The sequence below is a fragment of the Trichosurus vulpecula genome, chromosome 1, assembly GCF_011100635.1.
Source record: "Trichosurus vulpecula isolate mTriVul1 chromosome 1, mTriVul1.pri, whole genome shotgun sequence".
Lineage (NCBI taxonomy): Eukaryota > Metazoa > Chordata > Mammalia > Diprotodontia > Phalangeridae > Trichosurus > Trichosurus vulpecula.
The window spans coordinates 550,048,732-550,069,082 of NC_050573.1; the positions used below are offsets into that span (position 1 = coordinate 550,048,732).

Here is a 20,351-nt window from a genome sequence, read left to right on the forward strand (position 1 = left end):
GAATAGCCTACTACAGAAGAAAATAAGGACAAAGACAAAAAAGGGGGAAACTTCATGGTACAGCATAGAATGCTTCTTAAACCAAGAGGTTAGAGAGGAGGCCAGTAAGAAAAGAAAATGAACCACAAGTTTAGCTGGGCAAGGAAAGTAAAGGGACAAGAGACAGCAAAAAAGCAGAGCAATAAATACAAAGAGTCAACAATGGAAGTCAATTCAAGGCATTTGGAACTTGGCGGGTAGATAGAAAGAGTGGTAAAAGAAACATGGTGAAAAACCTGTGGAGATAGAATAGCATCAAAGTAGTATAAAATAAAACCCAAAGAAAAACAAACCTAACCCAAAAGACAGAGTATTCATTGGAAAGAGCTAGCTAATGAAAATCAATTAAAAAAATAAATGGAGGAAAACATAAACATAATAGCCTTGATTATAAATTCATTAAACAATCTTTAAAAAATGAAAAAAATGGCAGAATAGTGAAAAAGAAAAACTCAATAACTCGATGTAAAAAAAGAAATATATTAATAAAATAGACATCAGAATGAAAAATGGGAGTCTAGAACAAATTTTAATGTGTTTAATGGGAATAAAAAAAATCTGGAGTTTCAACTGTTCTAACAGACAAAGCAAAAATAAAAATTCACAATATCAGGACAGCTAGGTGGTGCAGTGAGTAGAGCACTGGCCCTGGAGTCAGGAGGTCCTGAGTTCAAATCCAGCCTCAGCCACTTGACACATGTACTAGCTGTGTGACCTTGGGCAAGTCACTTAACCCCAATTTCCCTGCCCTCCCCCCCCAAAAAAAACAAAAAAAGTTCACAATGTCAAGAAAAAGAGAGAAAATATATTAGATTTAAAGGCCTTAGACAATGAATCAATAACAATACTAAACATATCTCCACCAAATGGCATAACAGCTAAATTTACACAGGAAATATTAACTGGGGGAGGGGGACCCAAGATGGCAGAGTAATAGTGCAATAAGCTCTTATTCAGAAAATCTTCCTAAAATCTACAACTTGTACTAGACTAAATCCTGACAGCAAAATTCAGAAAAAATCATAAGTTAGCCACAAAAAGTCCAATTAGACAAAGCCTGGGAATGCCAGCCCAGCTTGGCATAGGGATACAGTAAGGTTTTTGGACACTGGAGAAAGGGTCAAGCCAGGAGCATACTGCTAACACCCAGGGAGAAGCACATTCCTGGGCAAGAGGTCATCTCAGACCCATATTTGGGTACTAATGGACCCAGTCCAGGGAACTGAAAGGAGGATAGTTGCCAACTGGCAACTTTGTCATCAGCTACCCAGTTGTAGGACAGAGATCCAGGGAAGAATGAGAAGAGAACATATGCACCAGCAATAGTGTTCTCAGCGGGAAGCCCCGTGTGGTGCATGGAACAAAAAGCAAGACCTGATGCCAGCAGCAGCAATAGCTGTGCCAGACCTCAGGTGCAAAGCAGAGTTTCACTGCTAGCATCTAGCCCAGCCTGCAAAAGGAAAACCAGGTTGAGAATCCCTGACCAAAAAAGAACCTACAATTCTGCCACTCTGAGCCCACAGAGCTTTCCAGTTGGCTGATAGGGGCAGAGTCTAGCAGCATTCCACTGTTGCCTGGACTCAAATTGGGGATGGACCTTTTCAGAGCACAGACTAGGTGAGGTAGGGCAGCAGTCAGGCTTTGTCCTGAACTAGATCACTTTGGGGGTGTTCAAAGCTTATAGGTCCCCAGTTGGTGCAGGAGATCCTGGAATAACATGATAGTAAATATGACAAGAAAGCAACACCAAGACCAGCCGAGACCCTTCCTTCAGAAGTGCCCCGAACATCAAGTTTAAAGTCAGGAAATAGGCTGGAAGAACAGGCAACAACAACAAAAAAAAGAATTACATCATAATGAGCTATTATGGTGGCAGGGATGCTCAAGATATAAATGTAGAAGAGGATGACTCCAGAACATCTACAAGCAAAGCCTTCGAGAAAAGCACAACTTGGATACAAACTCAACTAGAATTCCTGGAAAAGCTAAAGCAAGAGTTAAAAGATATTTTTATATGTAACCATGTCTCAAAGCCCATTGGCATGGGACTCTTTCTTTATCAGTGGAGGTGAATGCCCTGCCCTAAGTGAGGGAAAGGGTAGAGGTAGCAAGAGTGAAAGAGCTTCACTCTCTTCAGTATTCTTCAGACCTTCTTTAAGCATCCAGTTGCTTCAGGCACTTCTGGCTTCCAGCTTCAAGAGGGAAGATGGAAAAGGCCAATTCCACTTCAGATTGCTGAAGGAAAAGACTCTAGTAACTAATGAAAGAAGCTGGCAGTCTCCATCATGTCCCTGTCGCCAGCTTGAGATACTAGACACTTCAGGAAGTTTCTTCTTGGGTGAGATCTAGAACTTTCCTTTGGTTAAACTGAATTGTCTTGCTCCCAAAGGGAAAACTCCTTCACTCTGTATTATTTGGTATATATTCTCCTATGTATAGCTTTTCTGATTTCTGTTTTGCTGAGGTTTGGATAAATGGGTTTCTTCCCTATTCACTTGGTGTTCATTGTAGAACTGATATTTGGTGGGAAAGGAGTCAAACCGTTAACGAAGAGCTTAGGTCCTCCTTTCCCCATTTAGTGAAAGAGTGATCAGAAGTTAAATTGTGATCATATCCCCTTAGACTACTAATATATAAAGGAGCAAATAGATGTAATTATAGTCAGATCTCCCTCTCTCTGAGGAATCTCTAGGCACAACTTCTGGCTTCCCTCCCAACAGGAATGAAAGTTTCCCTTGGAGAAGAGAGGATAGAGGAGACACTACAGATGTCTATTCTGCCTCCTTTTGAGCCACGTTACGACACTCCCATGCTCCAGTATGGGGATAGCCCTCTCCAAATATAGAGCCCTCTCCACATATAGACTTTCACTACACATAGGGCTTCATTACAAATAAATGGAATGGGAATATTTGAGGAAAAAAGTAGAAAAGAAATGAGCATTATAGAGGAAAGAATTGGAAAGGGAATTAACAGTTTGGCACAAGCAACAAACTTCCTAAAAATTTGAATGGACCAAACAGAAACCAGTAACTATATAAGACAATAAGAAATATTAAAATTTAAAAGGCTAAAAAAGGAAGAAATTTTAGGGCAGCAAAAACAACTGACCTGGAAAACAGATCATGGAGAAAAATTTCAGAATCACTATCTGAACACCGTGACCAAAAAAAGAGCACACAAACACTATTTCAAGAAATCTTGAAAGAAAACTATCAAGATCTCTTGGAACTAGAGGGCAAAGCAGAAATAGAAACAATACTCTGGTCACCTCCTTAAAGAAATTCCAATATGGGAGAGAGGATTCTGGGAAGATGGTGGAGTAGGTAAAAAAATTCCAAGCTCTCAAGATTTTCTCCCACAAAAGAGATGAAATAGCACCTCAGGCTAAATATCGAGCACTAAAAATAAATAAGAGTAGGGGCAGAACAGGGGTCTTCCTGGGACAATAGGAGAAGATCTGATGAAAACTCCTAGAAAGAGGTTTGGTCCCTGATCTGCTTAAACAACAACCAGCAATCTCTGGGATTAGCTGGGTTGGGAGGCTGCCTCTGTCCCAGGAATGTTTACCAGGAACAGGGAGGGGTGTTGGTCATTTGAGCTAGGGAAAATGGAGGGAACCTCTGCTTATAAGGAATGCCAGACCCAGCTGTGCTGTGAAGACACAGTTTGGGGTGAGAAGGAACCAGTACACACCTGGTGAGTGCAGAAGCAGTGGGTTGGGGATGCTGCTGGCTGTGGGTACTTGGTTGGAGGCCGGAGGCCGGAGGCTTTGGTTCCAGTTCCAGGCCAGAGGGGAGAACTGAAGGAGGGTCTGAGGCCAGAGGCACCATCCCCCAGGACTAGATGCGATTATAAAAACTAAACTACTACAGATTTAAAAAAAATGCACAGGCAAAGGAAAAAGAATCCAACTATAATGAGCTACGATGGGAATAGAGAAGGCCAGGATTCATGTTCAGAGGAGGATACTGAAGCAAAGAAACCCTCTTCTATCCCAAAGAGTAATGTCAAATGGTCACTTGATCAAAAAGAATTCATAGAAGAATTTAAAATTTAACTTTAAAAATCAGATGACATTGAGGTAAAACTAAAAAAAATAAGAATAATACAAGAAAAACAAGATTATGAAATGAAAGTCAACCAATTAGAAAAGGAGATCCAGAATCTTAAGGAAGAAAGAGCCTCCTTTAAAATCAGATTTGAGCAACTTATAAGAGATCAAAAAATAATAAAACAAAACAAAATGAATGGGAAAAATAGAAGAATGTGAAACATTTCATAAGAAAAACAACTGATCTGGAGAACAGATCAAGAGAGAAAATATAAGGATAATTGGACTTTGAAAGCTATGATCAAAAAAAAAATCTTCATACAATAATAGAAGAAATAATTAAAGAAAATTGTCCTGAAGTGTTAGAACAAGAGGGGAAATAGAAAAAAAATCCACTGATCCCCACCTGAAAGAGATCCTATGAGGAAAACCTATGGGAATAGTATAGTCAAATTCTGAACCCCACCCCCCACCCCACCAAAATAATTTAAATATGGTGGATTAGAATCACACAAGACATAGCAGCAGTGACACTAAAAAAACTTCAGGTCTTTTAAGCAAAACTATCATGCCCGACAAAGCTAAGCATAATCCTGAATGAAAAAATGGACATTTAACCAACTGTCATACTTTCAGGACTTTGTTAAAAAAAAAAACCTGAACTTAATAGAAGATTTGACATACAAGAGCCAAGAGAAATATAAGGTACTTACCAAAGATTAATGACAATGGACTGAATAAGGACAGACTTTTATGTATGTAAAATGTAAAGTGTATGTCTAAGATTGTTATTAGTAATTGGGCAGTTCAGAAGAAAGACTGGGGTACACCTGAGCACGATGTGACTTTCAAAAGTAAAAGTGTTTAGGGGTAGCTAAAAAGTAATTGAGGTGCAAGAAGAAGAACTGATACAGAGGAATTAAATTGAGGGGAGAGTTGTTAGTTCTGGAAAACTACTTTCATTGGGAATGGGTACAAGAGGAAACAATAATATGCATATATTTATATCATATATGTACTTACATATGTGTAGAAGAGTATAAAAGTCTTCTAAAGTCAGAAAGAAATAAAACGCTAAGGGGACAGGGAGCGGAGAGAGGATAAGGGAGGGATCTCTAGAGGGGAAGGTGAGGGAATAGGTTAAAAGGGGATATAGAAGGATGTTTAAATTAATGGGAATGGGAGGGATCTTTAGAGGGGAGGGTGAGGGAATAGGTCAAAGCAGGGTATAGAAGGGTGTTCAGATTTATGAGAATGGGAGGAAAAGGGAGGGATATTTGGAGGGGGGTAGGTTAAGTAACAGGAGAACAAGGTAACAGGTAGAAGCAAAGTGCACAGCAGAGAACAAAAGAAAATTAACAAGGAAGCAAAAGAAAGGACAACTCTCAACACAACATGTAGTATTTATTATATAGACCTTCTTAAAATGGAAATTTGTTGCTATATATTTTGAATCCTCTCTTATGTTCTGCTGTTATGTTATGCTTTTTTCTTTTCTTATTTATTTATAAATATTTAAGTTTATAATGTTTCTTTTTCTTTTCTTATTGTGTATTTAAGTTTCAGTAATTAAAAAGAATAATAAATAATCATGAAAAAAGAAATTCCCATATGACAACTCCCAGGAACATACGTAGCCCAAATCCAGAGGATAGGGGGGGAATATATGTTTGTATGCATATATACACACAGATGTACATACATACATATACATATATACATATTGCAAAGAGCCAGGAATTAATAATTCAAGGAGCCACAGTCTGAATCATACACAATTTAGCAGCTACCACTAAAAAGAAGAGATTTTAGAATACTATGTTCCAAAAGGCAAAGGATGTGGGCTTAAAGGCAAAAATGACTTAACCAGCTAAACTGGTTCCCTACAAGGGAAAAAAATAACCTTCAGTGCAACAGAGGACTTCCAAGCACTGCTGATTAAAAAACCAGAGCTGCATAGAAACTTTGAAATACAAACACAAGAGTGAAGAGAAACATAAAAAGGTAACCAAGAATGAACAGTGATAATCGACCAAAAAAAGTACAAACTGCTTACATTAAAATATAGAAAGGATAATACTTGTATTTCTTCTGATTCTTATCATCATCAGGGTTCGTAAAGGGAGTCCAATTAGACAAAGTCTGGAAATGGTACATTTTGATGATCTTAAGAAAAGAACGGAAAGAGAAGGGAAGAGGAATACACTGGAAGTGGGTGGGAGGGAAGAGAAAGGAAAGTTAAGGAAAATTGACATATATAAGGAGGGTGCATGAGTGGACATCTATGCAAACAATGTGCCTGACACTTGAACCTCACTCCCATATGAACTGTTTAAAACAAGAGAGAATACACAAATACAGAGGTGGGCACATAAATACATTTCATTTGATAATAAAATAGGTAAGAAAAGGGAGAAGGGGGAGATGGAATTAGAGGAAAAGTAGATTAAAGAAATGATTAATCCTAAAGAAAATAAATTTGAAAAATGTACAAAAATAATGATAGCTCTTTTTAGGGTTGCCAAAAAATATGAAACTAAGGGAGTGTTCATAAATTGGGGAATGGATTAAGAAATTGTGGGACATAAATGTGATGTAATACTATTGTGCTGAAATATTATCAGCATAATTACCAATCAGGATTCAAGGTCTAATAAGGAAACATGGCACCCACCTCCTCAAGGTGTGAAGGATTATGAATGCAGAATGAGACTTTTTTTTTAAAGACAAGGTCAATGTAGAAATTTGTCTTGAATAAGTATATATACTAATGAGAAGGGAAGGGAGGGGGGGAGGGAGGGTGGAAGGGATGGGAGGGATGGGAGGGATGGGAGTTGAAGGAGGGGAGGAAGGGGATGGAAGGCAGGGAGTGATGAGAGGGGAGGAGGGAGAGAGGGGGAAGGATGGTACCGGAGCAGCGGGGAGGCATGGGAGGGAAAGAGGAGGGAGGAAGGGGTGGGGAGAAGAGAGGGCAATGGGAAGGAGAGAAGACTAATCTTTGAAAATAAAATAAAACTTCTCTGCCACTTCGGTTGCCCAGGTCTTTTCGCCTTAGCCCTTCATCCGCAGCTATGTGACCTGGACAACCTGCCACAGCCGGGGCTGCTGCCATCCGCCCTAGCACCACCAGCAGCGTGCACTCCTCCCCCACGGGCGGCGTGTAGGCCACGAGCTAGTCCACGGCGGGCCTGAGGAGCAGCGCCCGGATCCCCAGGGTGAGGCTACTCCAGGACTCGGTGGACTTCTCCCTGGCCGATGCCATCAACGCCAACTTCAGGATCGCCCGCACCAACTAGAAGGCGAAGCTGCGGCAGCCAAATGACCGCTTTGCCAACTTCACTGACAAAGGTGCGTTTTCTGAAGCGGAGAACAAGATCTCGCTGGCCGAGCTAGAGCAGCTCAAAGGGCAGGTCAAGTCGCGCCTGGGGGACCTGTACAAGGAGATGCAGGAGCTGCGCCGGCAGGTGGACCAGCTCCCCAATGACACAGCCTGGGTGGAAGTGGAACCCGATAACCTGGTCAAGGACATCATGCGGCTCCGTGAGAAGTTGCAAGAGGAGACCATGCAGAGAGAGGCAGCTGAGAGCACCTTGCAGTCTTTCAGACAGGATGTTGACAATGCTTCCTTAGCACGTCTAGACCTGGAGCATAAAGTTGAATCCCCACAAGAAGAGATTGCTTTCTTGAAGAAACTTCATGGTGAAGAAATCCAAGAAGTGCAGGTCCAGATTCAAGAACACGCTCAAAACAGTGTGGATGTTGCCAAGCTCGATCTCCCTGCAGCCTTGCGTGATGTCAGCAATACGAAAGCTGGCTGCCAAGAAGCTTCAGGAGGTGGAGGAATGGTACAAGTACAAATTTGCTGATCTCTCTGAAGCTGCTAATAGGAACAAAGATGCCCTGGGCCAGGCTAAGAGAGAATCTAATGAATACCAACAACAGGTGTAGTCCCTCACCTGCGAAGTAGATGCACTTAAAAGAACTAATGAATCCCTGGAATGCCAGATGCGTGAAATGGAGGAGAATTTTGGGGTTGAAGCTACTAACTACCAAGACACTGTCGGCAGCCTGCAGGATGAAATCCAGAACATGAAAGAAGAAATGGATCGTCACCTTCGTGAATATGAGAACCTGCTGAACTGTTGGCTCTTGATACTGAGATTGTCACCTACAGGAAACTGCTGGAGGGAGAGGAGAGCAGAATTTCTCTGCCTCTTTCCAATTTCTGTTCCCTGAATCTGAGGGAAACCAGCCTTGACTCCCACCCTATGGTTGACACCCATTCCAAGAGAAGACTCCTAATTAAGACTGTTGAAACTAGAGATGGACAGGATCTGAAATGAAAAGTGTGAGCTGACTTCAGTAGAATTCTATCAGCAAGAAGAGAGAATTCCATATGTTAAAGAAACAGCTTTTAAGTACCTCTTTGCAGTTTTCCAAGAGTGTAAGATATATTTGGATAGCTATATGGGAATGGACTTTAGTTCTTATGAACTGACCCTCATCAAAGATTAAGAAAATTTACAACAAAATCTAGTTTACAGTGATATCTTGTGCTATCATACTTTTTAAAGAAGTGTTTTTGAATACCATAAAACTGCTTTTTATTTCCAGCCAGTGTCTGACCAACTTATTATGGCTTCAATAAGTCTTTTGAAAATAAAAAAAAAACTTATTTTTTTTCAAAGAAGAAAATGCTAACTGGAGTGCCAAAAGGGATAAATAGGAATGTAATAAATGGAGGATACTTTAATGTTCCTTCCTCTGGGCTAGAAAAATCTAGCAAAAAGTTTTTTAACTTTTTTAAAAAAGTTTTTAAATAAGGAACAAAAAGTTTGGACAAGTTGAATCTAAAAGACTTTCATTTTCTGAATAGGAACACAAAAATATGTATGAATTTCTTATAACAAAGATGTTTACAAAAATTCATCACATACCACTAGGGTAAAGAGAAATTTTGTTTAAGTGAAACATCAGCAAGAATAAACATGTACTTTAGAGATCATAAAACAAATAAAATTCTAATTAATAGAGGATGTTTATGGAAAGAACCTAAGAGGAGACTTTAAATTGACAACCTGAATAATGAATGGAAAAAACAAAATAAAAAACAATCACTATGCAAGAGAATGATTCATAGCGAGAGGGCACCACCCAAATTTTCAAAATTTAGAGAAAGTATTTCTCAGAGGGGAAATATACTTATTTCTAAAACAATAAATTTTAAAAATAGGATGAGATGATTAATGAACTATGTCATTGAAAAACTAGAAAATCAATAAATCCAAAATAATCTCAAAAAAGGAAATTTTAAATTAAGAGAAATAAATAGAAAACAAAAAATGATAAAAATGACAAAAACCAGGTTATATTAAAAGAATAACAAAATCGATAAATATTAACAAATGTGATCAAAAAAGAGGGAGAAAAATCAAATTAACAAAATGAGAACCAAATAAGATAAAGTCGTATCAGAAAACCAAAAATACCTATATACCAATAAATACACCAATACCTATAAAACCAAAATTTCCTATACACAATCAATTAACTTAATCAAAATACTTAATAAAATCAAAATACTTAATGAATGATAAATTAATAATAAAATAAAAACTTAAAAGGATTAACAAAAAAATAATAAATTACAAAATCTTCAAAACCTGAATTAGAGATCTGAATCTAATTTCAAAAAATGAAGTTTGACAAACTATATAGGAAAAACCAAAGGGTAGCTAGTGTGGACTGATTTAATGTTTGGTAATTCTACCAAATACTAAATGAACAATAGCCATGCAAAACAAGTTATTTTTACAAATTGAAAAAGACAACATTCTACTAAACTTCATTTATAAGATAAGTAAGGTCCTAACAAACTAAACCAGGGAGGAATAAAGCAAAGAAAGTGAACCAGAAAATTCCACTAATATTCAATAAATACAAAGCACTCTGCTACTAGGGGTACTGGGGATACAAATAAAATAGAACAATGCCTGCCCTCAAGAATCTTATTTAATAAGGGAAAATAAAATATATAGGAGGTTTTAGCTGCAAGTTAAGATGGAAAGACTTAGTGAAGCAGCAAAAGTGGATGGTAATGCATCTCCTGTGTCATTTATATTAATAACAGCGTAAATTTCTAATGTTGAACATTTGATGTGCCAAGGACTTTGGCAAGAGTTTCTTTTCTGGATTTACTTACTATGGCTGCTGAGGTACCATAGAGGCAGTTTCCAAGTGGTATCTGCAGAAGGGAGATACTTCCCAGGATGTTGGTTGTGAACACAAGATGGAAGCAGAGATCATGCTATAGAGTGTGGAGGTCCCAGGGCTCTTGAGCTCACCACCCATGTGGTGGCAGATGGTGTTGGAAGTGGTGGGTCAGTGGGCACTTCTATAGATGATGACTGCAGTGACCAGGCTAGAAGCAGACCCAGTAGTCATGGAGTGGTGTTGGTCCCAGAGCTCTTGGGTTTACCATACCAACAGATACCAATAGATTCCCTTCCTTGGAGTGAAACTATCACTATAAAGCACAGTCGCCATATCTAGAAAATCTTATCTTTCCCTTGTGAATGATAAATCATTATAGAAGATCCTCCATATTATAGTGTAACCCCGGCTTTTCTTCCTTCCCCTCCACCCCATCCCCCAGCTCCTGCAAGATCTTTAAACTCTCTGGCTTGGAATAGAGAATCAGACATTCCTTTCAGGCTAGGAGACTGAGAAGCCCCTCTCTGAGGATGCACCTCTCAGACATTCCTCTCTGACTGATAGGCCCGAACAAAAGATAGAATACACTCCTGAACAAAAAACAGGAAATATTTCTGAAGTTGCTTTTTGAGGACCTAGCCAGCTCTCAAAAAGCAAAATAACTGACAGGATCTTCCCCTCCCAAGGGGAGTGGCTACCCTCTCTGGCAGAGAACATCCAGGACAGTTAGCAGTGAGTCTCCCTTCTCTTTATTTGTCCAGCACCTTATAAAAGTCACCACATGGGACAGTTACATTGGGATCTCACCCATGGGGAGGATGCTTCGCCTGGGACCAATTTTCCTCTCGGGCCTTGATCAAGCTGTGTAAACCGGAAGCCCCTCAGCTTTGAGAGGATCAAGTGCTGGAGTTCCTCCGAGAGGTAATGAATCTATGTCGTCTGTGTCTTTGTCTTTGTTGTGTTAACTGTGTTTGTTAGAGTATTTCCCCTGTCTTTCAATAAAAAACCTTGTTCTGTTGGGAGTGTGCCTTATTGCTTGTGTGAATCTGAATCTGAACCTAACTTAACTTAATTCAACACCTTGATAAAGGCACCAATGAATATACAAGTAATGAGGCAATGACTGAGCTCCCCCACTTGACTCTTCACTGAGGAAAGCAGTCATGTGGATTAGACCACATTACTAAAACCTAGCAAATAATTCTCTGCTTTTCTCCATGTCCAAAACTCTCCAATGCAGAATCAGAGGCAGACTCAAGGTGGTGGAGAACAGGAAGATTTACAGCTGAGCTCTTCCAATATGCCTTTCTGAACAAATTTAAAATAATGCTTCAAATCAATTTTGGGGGCACCTCAGACAATAAAAGTTCAGAGTGAGACATTTTTTCCAGCCCATGACAATTTAGGAGGTTGGAAACAGAGGTCTGTGGGTTGGGAATTGGTCCAGAATACTAGCAGTAGTAACACCAGCTGTGGGCCTTTGAGGTGGTTGCAGCAACAACAGCAGCAGTTTCAGGAGCTCAGAAACAGTAAGGACACAGTATGGGTCAAAAATAGATTACAGGATACCTCTGTACAAGCACTGAGTAAAAGAACCAGGTACTATTTGGCAACAACATCGCCCACACCCATGTCTTGGTCACAGTTCCAGGGTGGAGAAGAACATTTGCAGTCTCAAGGGAGTAGGGGCCCTAAGGAGAAATAGTTCTTTCAATTACAAGGGATCAGGGACCCTTCCTGGATAAAGACCAGAGCTCAGACAAGGAAAGACCATATCTCTTCCCAGATCACACCACCCTGAAAGCAATGAAAACTTCCAAATGCTTGTATCTAGTTCTAAAAACAGGAGCTCAAAAAAGTCTTTAGTTTGAAACAGTGCCTTCCCCAACACACATATCACCAGGTGAGGAGAGCTCAATTTTCACATAATGTTCAAAGTCAAAAAATAGGCTGGAGAAAATAGCACACAACAACAAAGAAGCTGACCATAAAAAGCTACTATGGAGGAAGGAAAGATCAAGACAAAAACTCAGAAGATGATAAAAGGTCAAAATAGCTACAAGCAAAGCTTCAAAGAAAAATGCAAATTAGATACAAGCCAAATAAGAATTCCCAGAAGAGCTAAGAACTTATTTTAAAGCTCAATATAACTGTTAGAGGGGAAATTGGAAATAGAAATGAGAGTGATACAAGAAATACATGAAAAGACAACAGCTTAGTAAGAGAGGTATAAAAAATACTGAAGAAAACAATGCCTCAAAAAGAGAACTGCCAGAGGCAATCCCCACCTTAGCAAACCAGCAGGAGATCCTGAGCCCCAACTGGCAAGCACCAACACCAGGACCCCCACCCCCTGAATGCCTTCACACAGCCAGGGGAATCAGACCCCGGAGCAGAGAACCACCACGTGCACCACAGACTGATTCTTGATGTCTCATAGAGTCATTAGCTTCCAGTTGCCCAATTCGAATTTTTAATGAATTGTTTCCAGTTATCTTTTTACCTCCTTTTCCATTTGGCCAATCCTACTTTTTAAGGAGTTCTTTTCTTCAGTGTACCTTTCAATTGTATTTTTTCAATTGTATTTTTAAAGGAATCATTCAGTTTTTCTACTACCTCTCTTATTTGACTTGTAAAATCCTTCTTGAGCTCTTCCAAGAAGGCTTTTTGGATTTGAAACCAGTTTATATTCCCCTTTGAGGTTTCAGATGTAGGTATATTGACAATGTTGTCCTCCCCTGAATTTGTGTTTTGATCTTCCTGTCACCAAGATGCATCTCTATGGTTATTATTTTCTTTGTTGCTTTTTGCTCATATTGTTTGCCTTTTGTCTGCCTTTTAAAGTTGATCTCAGGTGCTGGCAGATGAAAGCTGGTAGCTTACCTGGTGCTGAGCTGGAGCTCTTAGTGGTGGCTGGTATGTGCCTGGTGTTGGCACTTGCCTGCTCTGCCACTTTGGGGCTCAGGATCTCCTGCTGGTTTGCTGAGGTGGGATTTGCTCCTGGCTTGCTGGGATGCCTCCCATCTTGTACTGGCCTCTTAAAGCCACAGCAAAAGGGACCTTTCTCCCTTAATCCCCCTAGCCTCCAGAGCAGAAAGACCTCATCTTTCTGTTGACTCCACTAGTTCAGTATATTTCCTGGGGCATTATTCTCTGGGTTTTTCAAGGTTAATAAGGGAGGGTGAGAACAACTTACTGCTTCCTTCACCATCTTGGCTCCCATAAGTTGAAATAGCTCACTTTTACACATTCTGTCTATTGGCTGATAGCCCCAGGAGCAGCCACTGCCACTGCTGCTGCCACTGTCAATTCAGTCCGTCCCAAGGCCTGCTCCTGGTTTGCTGGGGCCAGGGCTGTATTGGCACACCCTGTGCTGGACTGTAATTCTCTCTCACCCAGTTCCAACAGACTGCTCCTGCTGACCTTCTAAGTTGTCTCTTGCCTCTGTAGGCTGAGAAGTCTGGAAACTGCCACTGCTGCCAGTGATTCAGTCCCCTGAGGTCTACTCTGGCTTGGCTGGGGCCAGGTCTGTGTTGGCGTGACCTTGGGCTGGAAATCTACCTCATTCTGTCTCTTCATAGGTTCTGCCACTCTAGAATTTGTTCAGAGTCACTTTCTAAGAGTCATTTGTTCAGAATTTGTTCAGAGTCACTTTCTAAGGGTATTTGAAGGGGTTTGGGGAAGAGCTCAGGTGAAAGATTTCACTCTGCCATCCTGGCTCCCCAGAAAATTATTTTATAGAGCTAGAAAAGATAATGACAATATTCATCTTAAATAATAAAATATCAAGAATATCAAAGGAATCAATGAAAAAATGTAATGGAAGGTGGCCTAGCAATAACCGATTTCAAATTATATTACAAAGAGATAATCATAAAACAATCTAGTACTGGCTAAGAAAGAGAGTAGTGGATCAGTGGAATAAATAGTTACATAATACACAGTAGTAAATGACCATAGTAATTTAGTGCTTGATAAACCCAGAGATTTAAGCTTTGGGGATAAGAACTCACCATTTTACAAAAATTGCTGTGAAAATTGGAAATCAGTTTGGCATAAACTAGGCATAGACCAACATCTTACAGCATATAATATGATAAGGTGAAAATGGATAACTGATTTAGATATTAAGATATAAAGGGTGATATAAGTAAACTGGGGGAGCTTGGAAAATTTACCTGTCAAATCTATGGATAAGGGAAGAGTTTATGGTCAAACAAAAAATAGGGAGGTACACAAGAAATAAAATGGATAATTTTTATTACAAGAAATTAAAAAGTTTTTACATAAACAAAATGAATAGAGTCAAAAATAGAATGAAAACAGGAAACTGGTGAGAAAATTTACATATTTCTCTCATAAAGACCTCACATCTCAACTATTTATGGAATTGAGCCAAATTTATAAAAATATAAGATAAATAGGCAGTTTTCAGAAGAAGAAATAAAAGCTATGGTCAGATGAAAAAATGCTCTAAATCACTATTGATTAAACTAACACACATTAAAACAACTCTGAGATACCACTTCACTTCTATGAGATTGGCTAACATGACAGAAAAGGAAAATAATAAATGCTAGATGGATATGGAAAAGTAGAGACACTAAAGCATTGTTGGTAGAGTTATAAATGAGCCCATCCATTCTGGAGAACAATTTGGAACTATGCCCAAATGGCTATAAAACTATAAATATCTTTGACCTAGTAATACCACTGCATTCCAAAGAGAGCAAAGAAAAGGGGAAAAGATCTATTAGTACAAAAATGTTTATAGTAGCTCTTTTTGTGGTGGCAAAGAATTGGAATTTGAGGAGACATCCATGAATTGAGGAATGGCTGATTGTGATGGAATCCTACTGTGCTATAAGAAATGTTAAACAGAATACCTTTGGAAAAATCTATGAAGATTTATATGAATTGATGCAAAGTGAAATAAGCAGTACTAGAACACTGTACAGAGTAATAGCAATATTATAAATTGAACATCTGTGAAAGACTTAGAAACTCTGATCAAGACAAAGAGCCAACACAATTCTAAGGGACCCATGATGAAAAATGCTATTCAGCTCCAGAGACAGAATTGATGACCTCTGGGTGAAGACTGAGGCATACTTTTTTAACATTCTTTATTTTTCTTTTTTTGTTGTGTGTGTACTTTCTTTTGCAACAGGGCTAATAAGTTAATACATTTTGCATGACTTTACATGTATAAGTAACATTATATTGCTTGAGTTATCAAGTAGTGGGGGAGGACTGCGAAGGAGGGAGGGAATTTGGAATTGATATTATTAAAAAATGGATGTTGAAAATTTTACATGTCTTAGAAAAATATTTAGTGAAATTTAAAAAAAAAACTTAAAAATTACTTTGAAACTAAATGATCTAATCCCGAAGAATAAGTGGGTCTAAGAACAAATCACAGCAACAATTAATAATTTCCTTAAGGATAATGACAACAATGAGGCAACACAACTAAATTTGGGAAAAATTTGTATCTTGAAACACATAGATCAATAAAAAAGATACAGAGCAGAGACTTATGAATTTGGCATGCAACTAAAAAACTAGAAAGAGCACAAATTAAAATTCTAAATTAAACACCAAAAAATCCTGAAAATCAATGGAGAGATTAACAAAACTAAAAGTAAAAAAATTGAAGTAATAAAAGTAGGAGCTGGTTTTATTAAAAGTCAATAAAATAAACCACTGGTGGATTTGATTTAAAAAAAGAAAACCAAATGACCAGTTATAAAAATATAAAGGATGAATGTACCAAAAATGAAGGTGAAATTAAAGCAATTATAAGAACTTATTTTGCCCAATTATAAAATGCCAGTAAACTGACAATCTAAGTGAAATGGATAAATATTTACAAAAATATAAAATGTCCAGAACAACAGGAGTGGAAATAGAATACTTAAATAACTATATCTTAGAAAAAGAAATTGAACAAGTCATAAATGAGGTCCCTAGGAAAAAAGTCCCAGGATCAGAAGTATTTACAAATGAATTCTACCAAACATTTAAGGGACAATTAACTTCAATACTATATCTTATTTGAAAAAAAAAGATAAAGAAGGGGTCTTACTAAATTCCATCTATGACACAAATATGTTTTTGAAACCTAAACCAGGGAAAGCAAAAACAGACAGACAACTATAGACCAGGTTCCCTATGCTGCCATGATAATTTTGCATCAGTATTTGTAATATCAGGGATATTGCATCAAATTTGCAATAATTACTGATGAAAATTTTTAAATATTTAGACCCAGCTAGAAAAGAAAACTGCTGAAATATAATACCTTGCACAGGTGTCTTATCTGGATCCCAGGCACTAATCCTATAGGCTCATTCTCAATATATTCATTTTTTAGATCTTCTTTGAAGTTGTCCTCTACAGCTGTGATACATTTTGAAGTCCCAAACCAGTGGGAGGGCTGAGAACAAAATCAAAAGTTGATTACAAAAATGAGCAGTTGCCAAAAGTTTGAATTGTTTGGACAGTTCAGAATAAAATAGCTTTATTAACTTTTCTGTTTAAAACTGGCAAAGCAGGTAAAAATTTAAAAGTACTGCATTTTCACAGGAAAATTACCTTAGATTTCAATTCTTCAACAATATTAAAACACATTTTTAAAATATCACTTATGATTTCAAATTGTATTACAAACCAGTATTCATTAAAATATTCTAGTACTGGAAAAGAAATACAGTGGTGAATCAGTGGAATAGATTAGATACACAATACAAAGTAGTAAATTACTATGGTAATCTGGTGTTTGATAAGCCCCAAGGTCCAAACTTTGTGGATAAAAACTCACTATCTGGCAAAAACTGTCCAGAAAAATAAAAAGCAAGAATTTTTACAATCAGTATCTCTGATAAAGGCCTCATCTCTCAAATAAACAGAGAACTGAGTCGAATTTGTAAAAATACAAGTCATTCCCCAATTGAGAAATGGTCAAGGGATATGAACAGGAAGTTTTCAGAGGAAGAAATTAAAGATATCTATAGTCATATGAAAAAAATTCTCTAAATCACTATTGATTAGAGAGCTGCAAATCAAAACAACTCTTAGGGACCACATCTCTCATGTCAGATTGCTAACATGACAAAACAGGAAAATTATAAATGCTGGAGAAGATGTGGGAAAATTGGAACAATATTGCATTGTGAGTGTAGTTGCAAACTGATCCAACCATTCTGGAGAAAAATTTGGAACTAAGCCCAAAGAGCTATAAAAATGTGCATACCCTTTGACCCAGCAATACCACTTTTGGGATTGTATCCCAAAGAGATCATATAAGTGGGAAAAGGACCTATATATACAAAAATATTTATAGCAGCTCTTTTTGTGGTGGCAAAGAATTGGAAATCAAGGGGTTAACCCATCAATTGGGGAATGGCTAAACAAGTTGTGGTATATAAATGTAATAGAATACTATTGTGCTATAAGAAATGAGGAGGAGACAGACTTCATAATAACCTGGAAAGACTTATGCGATCTGATGCTGAGTGAGGGGAGCAGAACCAGGAGAACATTATACACAATTATAGATACATGGTATCTGTGATGACCAACTTTGATAGACTTGTCTCTTCTCATCAATGCAAGGTTCTAAGATAGCTCCAAAAGACTCATGATGGGAAAAGCTATGCACATTCAGAGAAAGAATTACAGAGTTTGAATGCAGACTGAAGCAAACTATTTGCTCTCCCTCTCCCTCTGCCTCTCCCTCTCCCTCTCCCTCTCCCTCTCTCTCCTTCCCTCCCTCCCTCCCTCTCTGTCCCTCTCTCTTGTTTTGGTTCTTATTTCTCATGGTTCATTCCATTGGTATATTTCATCTTTACGACTTGACTATTGTGAAAATAAGTTTAATGTGAAGTTATATGTAGAACCTATATCAGATTACATACCATCTTGGGGTGGAGAGGGGAGAGGGGAGGGTAGGGGAGAAAATTTGGAACTCAAAAACTTGTGGAACTAAAAATAAAAAAAGAAATTTAAAAAAAGAAAAAGAAAAAGCAGTCTGGCAGAACCATATACCAAAGTAATAAAGTCAACAAAAGTACATGATTTAGCCATAAGGAGTGATATCATAAGCAAATTAGAGGAACATAGAAAGTTTTGCCTTTCAGATCCATAGATAAGGGAAGAGTTTATGACCAAACAAGAGATAAAGAGCATTAGGGGAAGTAAAATGGATAATTTTGATGTCATGAAATTAAAAGGGTTTTACATAAACAAAACCACTGCTAAAATTAGGAGGAAAGCAGGAAAATAGGGGAAAGTCTTTTCCAGCAAGTTTCTCTGATAAAGATCTCATTTTTCAAATATATAAATAACTGAGCCAAATTTATAAAAATAATGGCCACTCTTCAACTGATAAATGGTCAAAGTATATGAAGAGGTGGTTTTCAGAAGAAATCAAAGCTTTTAGAAGTCGAATAGTCTAAAACCCTAACAATTAGAGAAATGTAAATTAAAGTATCTCTGAGGTCGCACCTCACACCTATCAGATTTTCTAGCACGACAGAAAAAAAATGACAAATACTGGAGGAGATATGGAAAAACAATGGCATTAATATGCTGTTAGTGGAGTTGTGAACTGGTCTAACCATACTGGAGAACAACGTGGAACTATGCCCAAAGAGTTATAAAATGCTGCCTATCCTTTGACCCAGGTCTGTATCCTACAAAGATTTTTTTTAAAGAAGGAAAAAAGAAAAGGACTTATATGTAGAAAAATATTTATAGCGGGTCTTTTTGTGGTGGCAAAGAATTGGAAATTGAGGGGATGCCCATCCATTCAGGAATAGCTGAACAAAGTGTGATACATGATTGTGATACTACTGTGCTGTACAAAATAACAAGGGGGATGGTTTCAAAAAAAACCTGGGAAGACTTACATGAACTGATGCAAAGAGAAATGAGTAGAACCAGGAGAACATTGTATATAGTAACAGCAATATTGTATAATGATCAATTATGAATGACTTAGCTATTCTCAACAATACCATGATCCAAGACAATTCCAAAGGAACCATGATGAAAAATGCTATCCACCTTCAGAGAAAAAATCGATGATTTCTGGGCATAGATTGAAGCACATTGCTTTTCATTTTATTTTTCTTGCTTTTTTGTAGCATGACTGATATGGAAAACTGTAGTTAGACTTAACATGTATAATTGACATTATATTGCTTGTCTTACCAACGGAAAGGGAAGAAGTAGGAGGAAGGGAAAATATCTGTAACTCAAAATTTAAAAATGTAAAAAAAATGTCACATATAGAAGCAGTTTTCAGAATGAAATAATCTCAAAATGAGGTCAACAAAGAAAATATAGTAGGACGGGGACAAACAGAGAAAGAAGAAAGAAGGTATGATTCACTCCACCTTAGTTTGCTATAGCCATAAACAACTTGTTGAAAAGCCACCTAATGTACATCTACTATGTGCTAGACAATGTACTAGATCTGGGGTACATAAAGATAAATAATACAATGATAACCTCAAAGAACTTAAATTTTTGCATGGAGAGGACATGCACATTGACAACTATTATTACATACAATCTTGGTGAATTGTGAGAAGGAACTAGGGTTGTTTCAGCCATGGATACTTGCTTCTTAATAATTACGGGTTTTGCGAACAAGACACCTTAGAGAATAGTTGGAATAGTCACTCTTTTCACAAACAAGTAGCTCAAAAAAGTTCTGTAGGGACCTTAACAACAACAACTTCAGAACTCACCTTCAAGAAAAAATTCCAGGGCTGGGGGATTCCATATTGCCCCGGAAAAACAGCTTCCATATACCAGGTCACCATGGCATAGATAAAAGAGTCAAACAATAGCATTTCCAATATATATTCAAAGCATAAATCATCATCAGTGGTAACTGGCTGCCTAAGTCCTTCCCAATGAAGCCCAGTCCCTGAAATATGAGAAAGAAAACATTAAGTCAGTATTCATACCAAGATAAAAATACATCAGAGTTACCCCTACAGGACCCAGAAATTAGATGGTATTAAGAAGGGAA

General features: G+C 38.0%; 1 protein-coding gene and 1 pseudogene across 1 annotated transcript in view; one reads left to right on the top strand and one right to left on the bottom strand.

Moving 5' to 3' along the window:
* The window catches only part of LOC118834196 (ATP-binding cassette sub-family A member 3-like), a 233,891-nt gene that overhangs the window by 118,468 nt on the left and 95,072 nt on the right, over positions 1-20,351 (bottom strand). The window contains exons 9-10 of the mRNA XM_036741643.1: positions 20,065-20,246; positions 16,611-16,745 (exon numbers count right to left, since the gene is read on the bottom strand). Coding sequence (XP_036597538.1) covers positions 16,611-16,745; positions 20,065-20,246 — 317 coding nt within the window. The remainder of the gene's footprint in view (positions 1-16,610; positions 16,746-20,064; positions 20,247-20,351) is intronic.
* Positions 6,757-8,436, top strand: LOC118828328 (annotated as a pseudogene).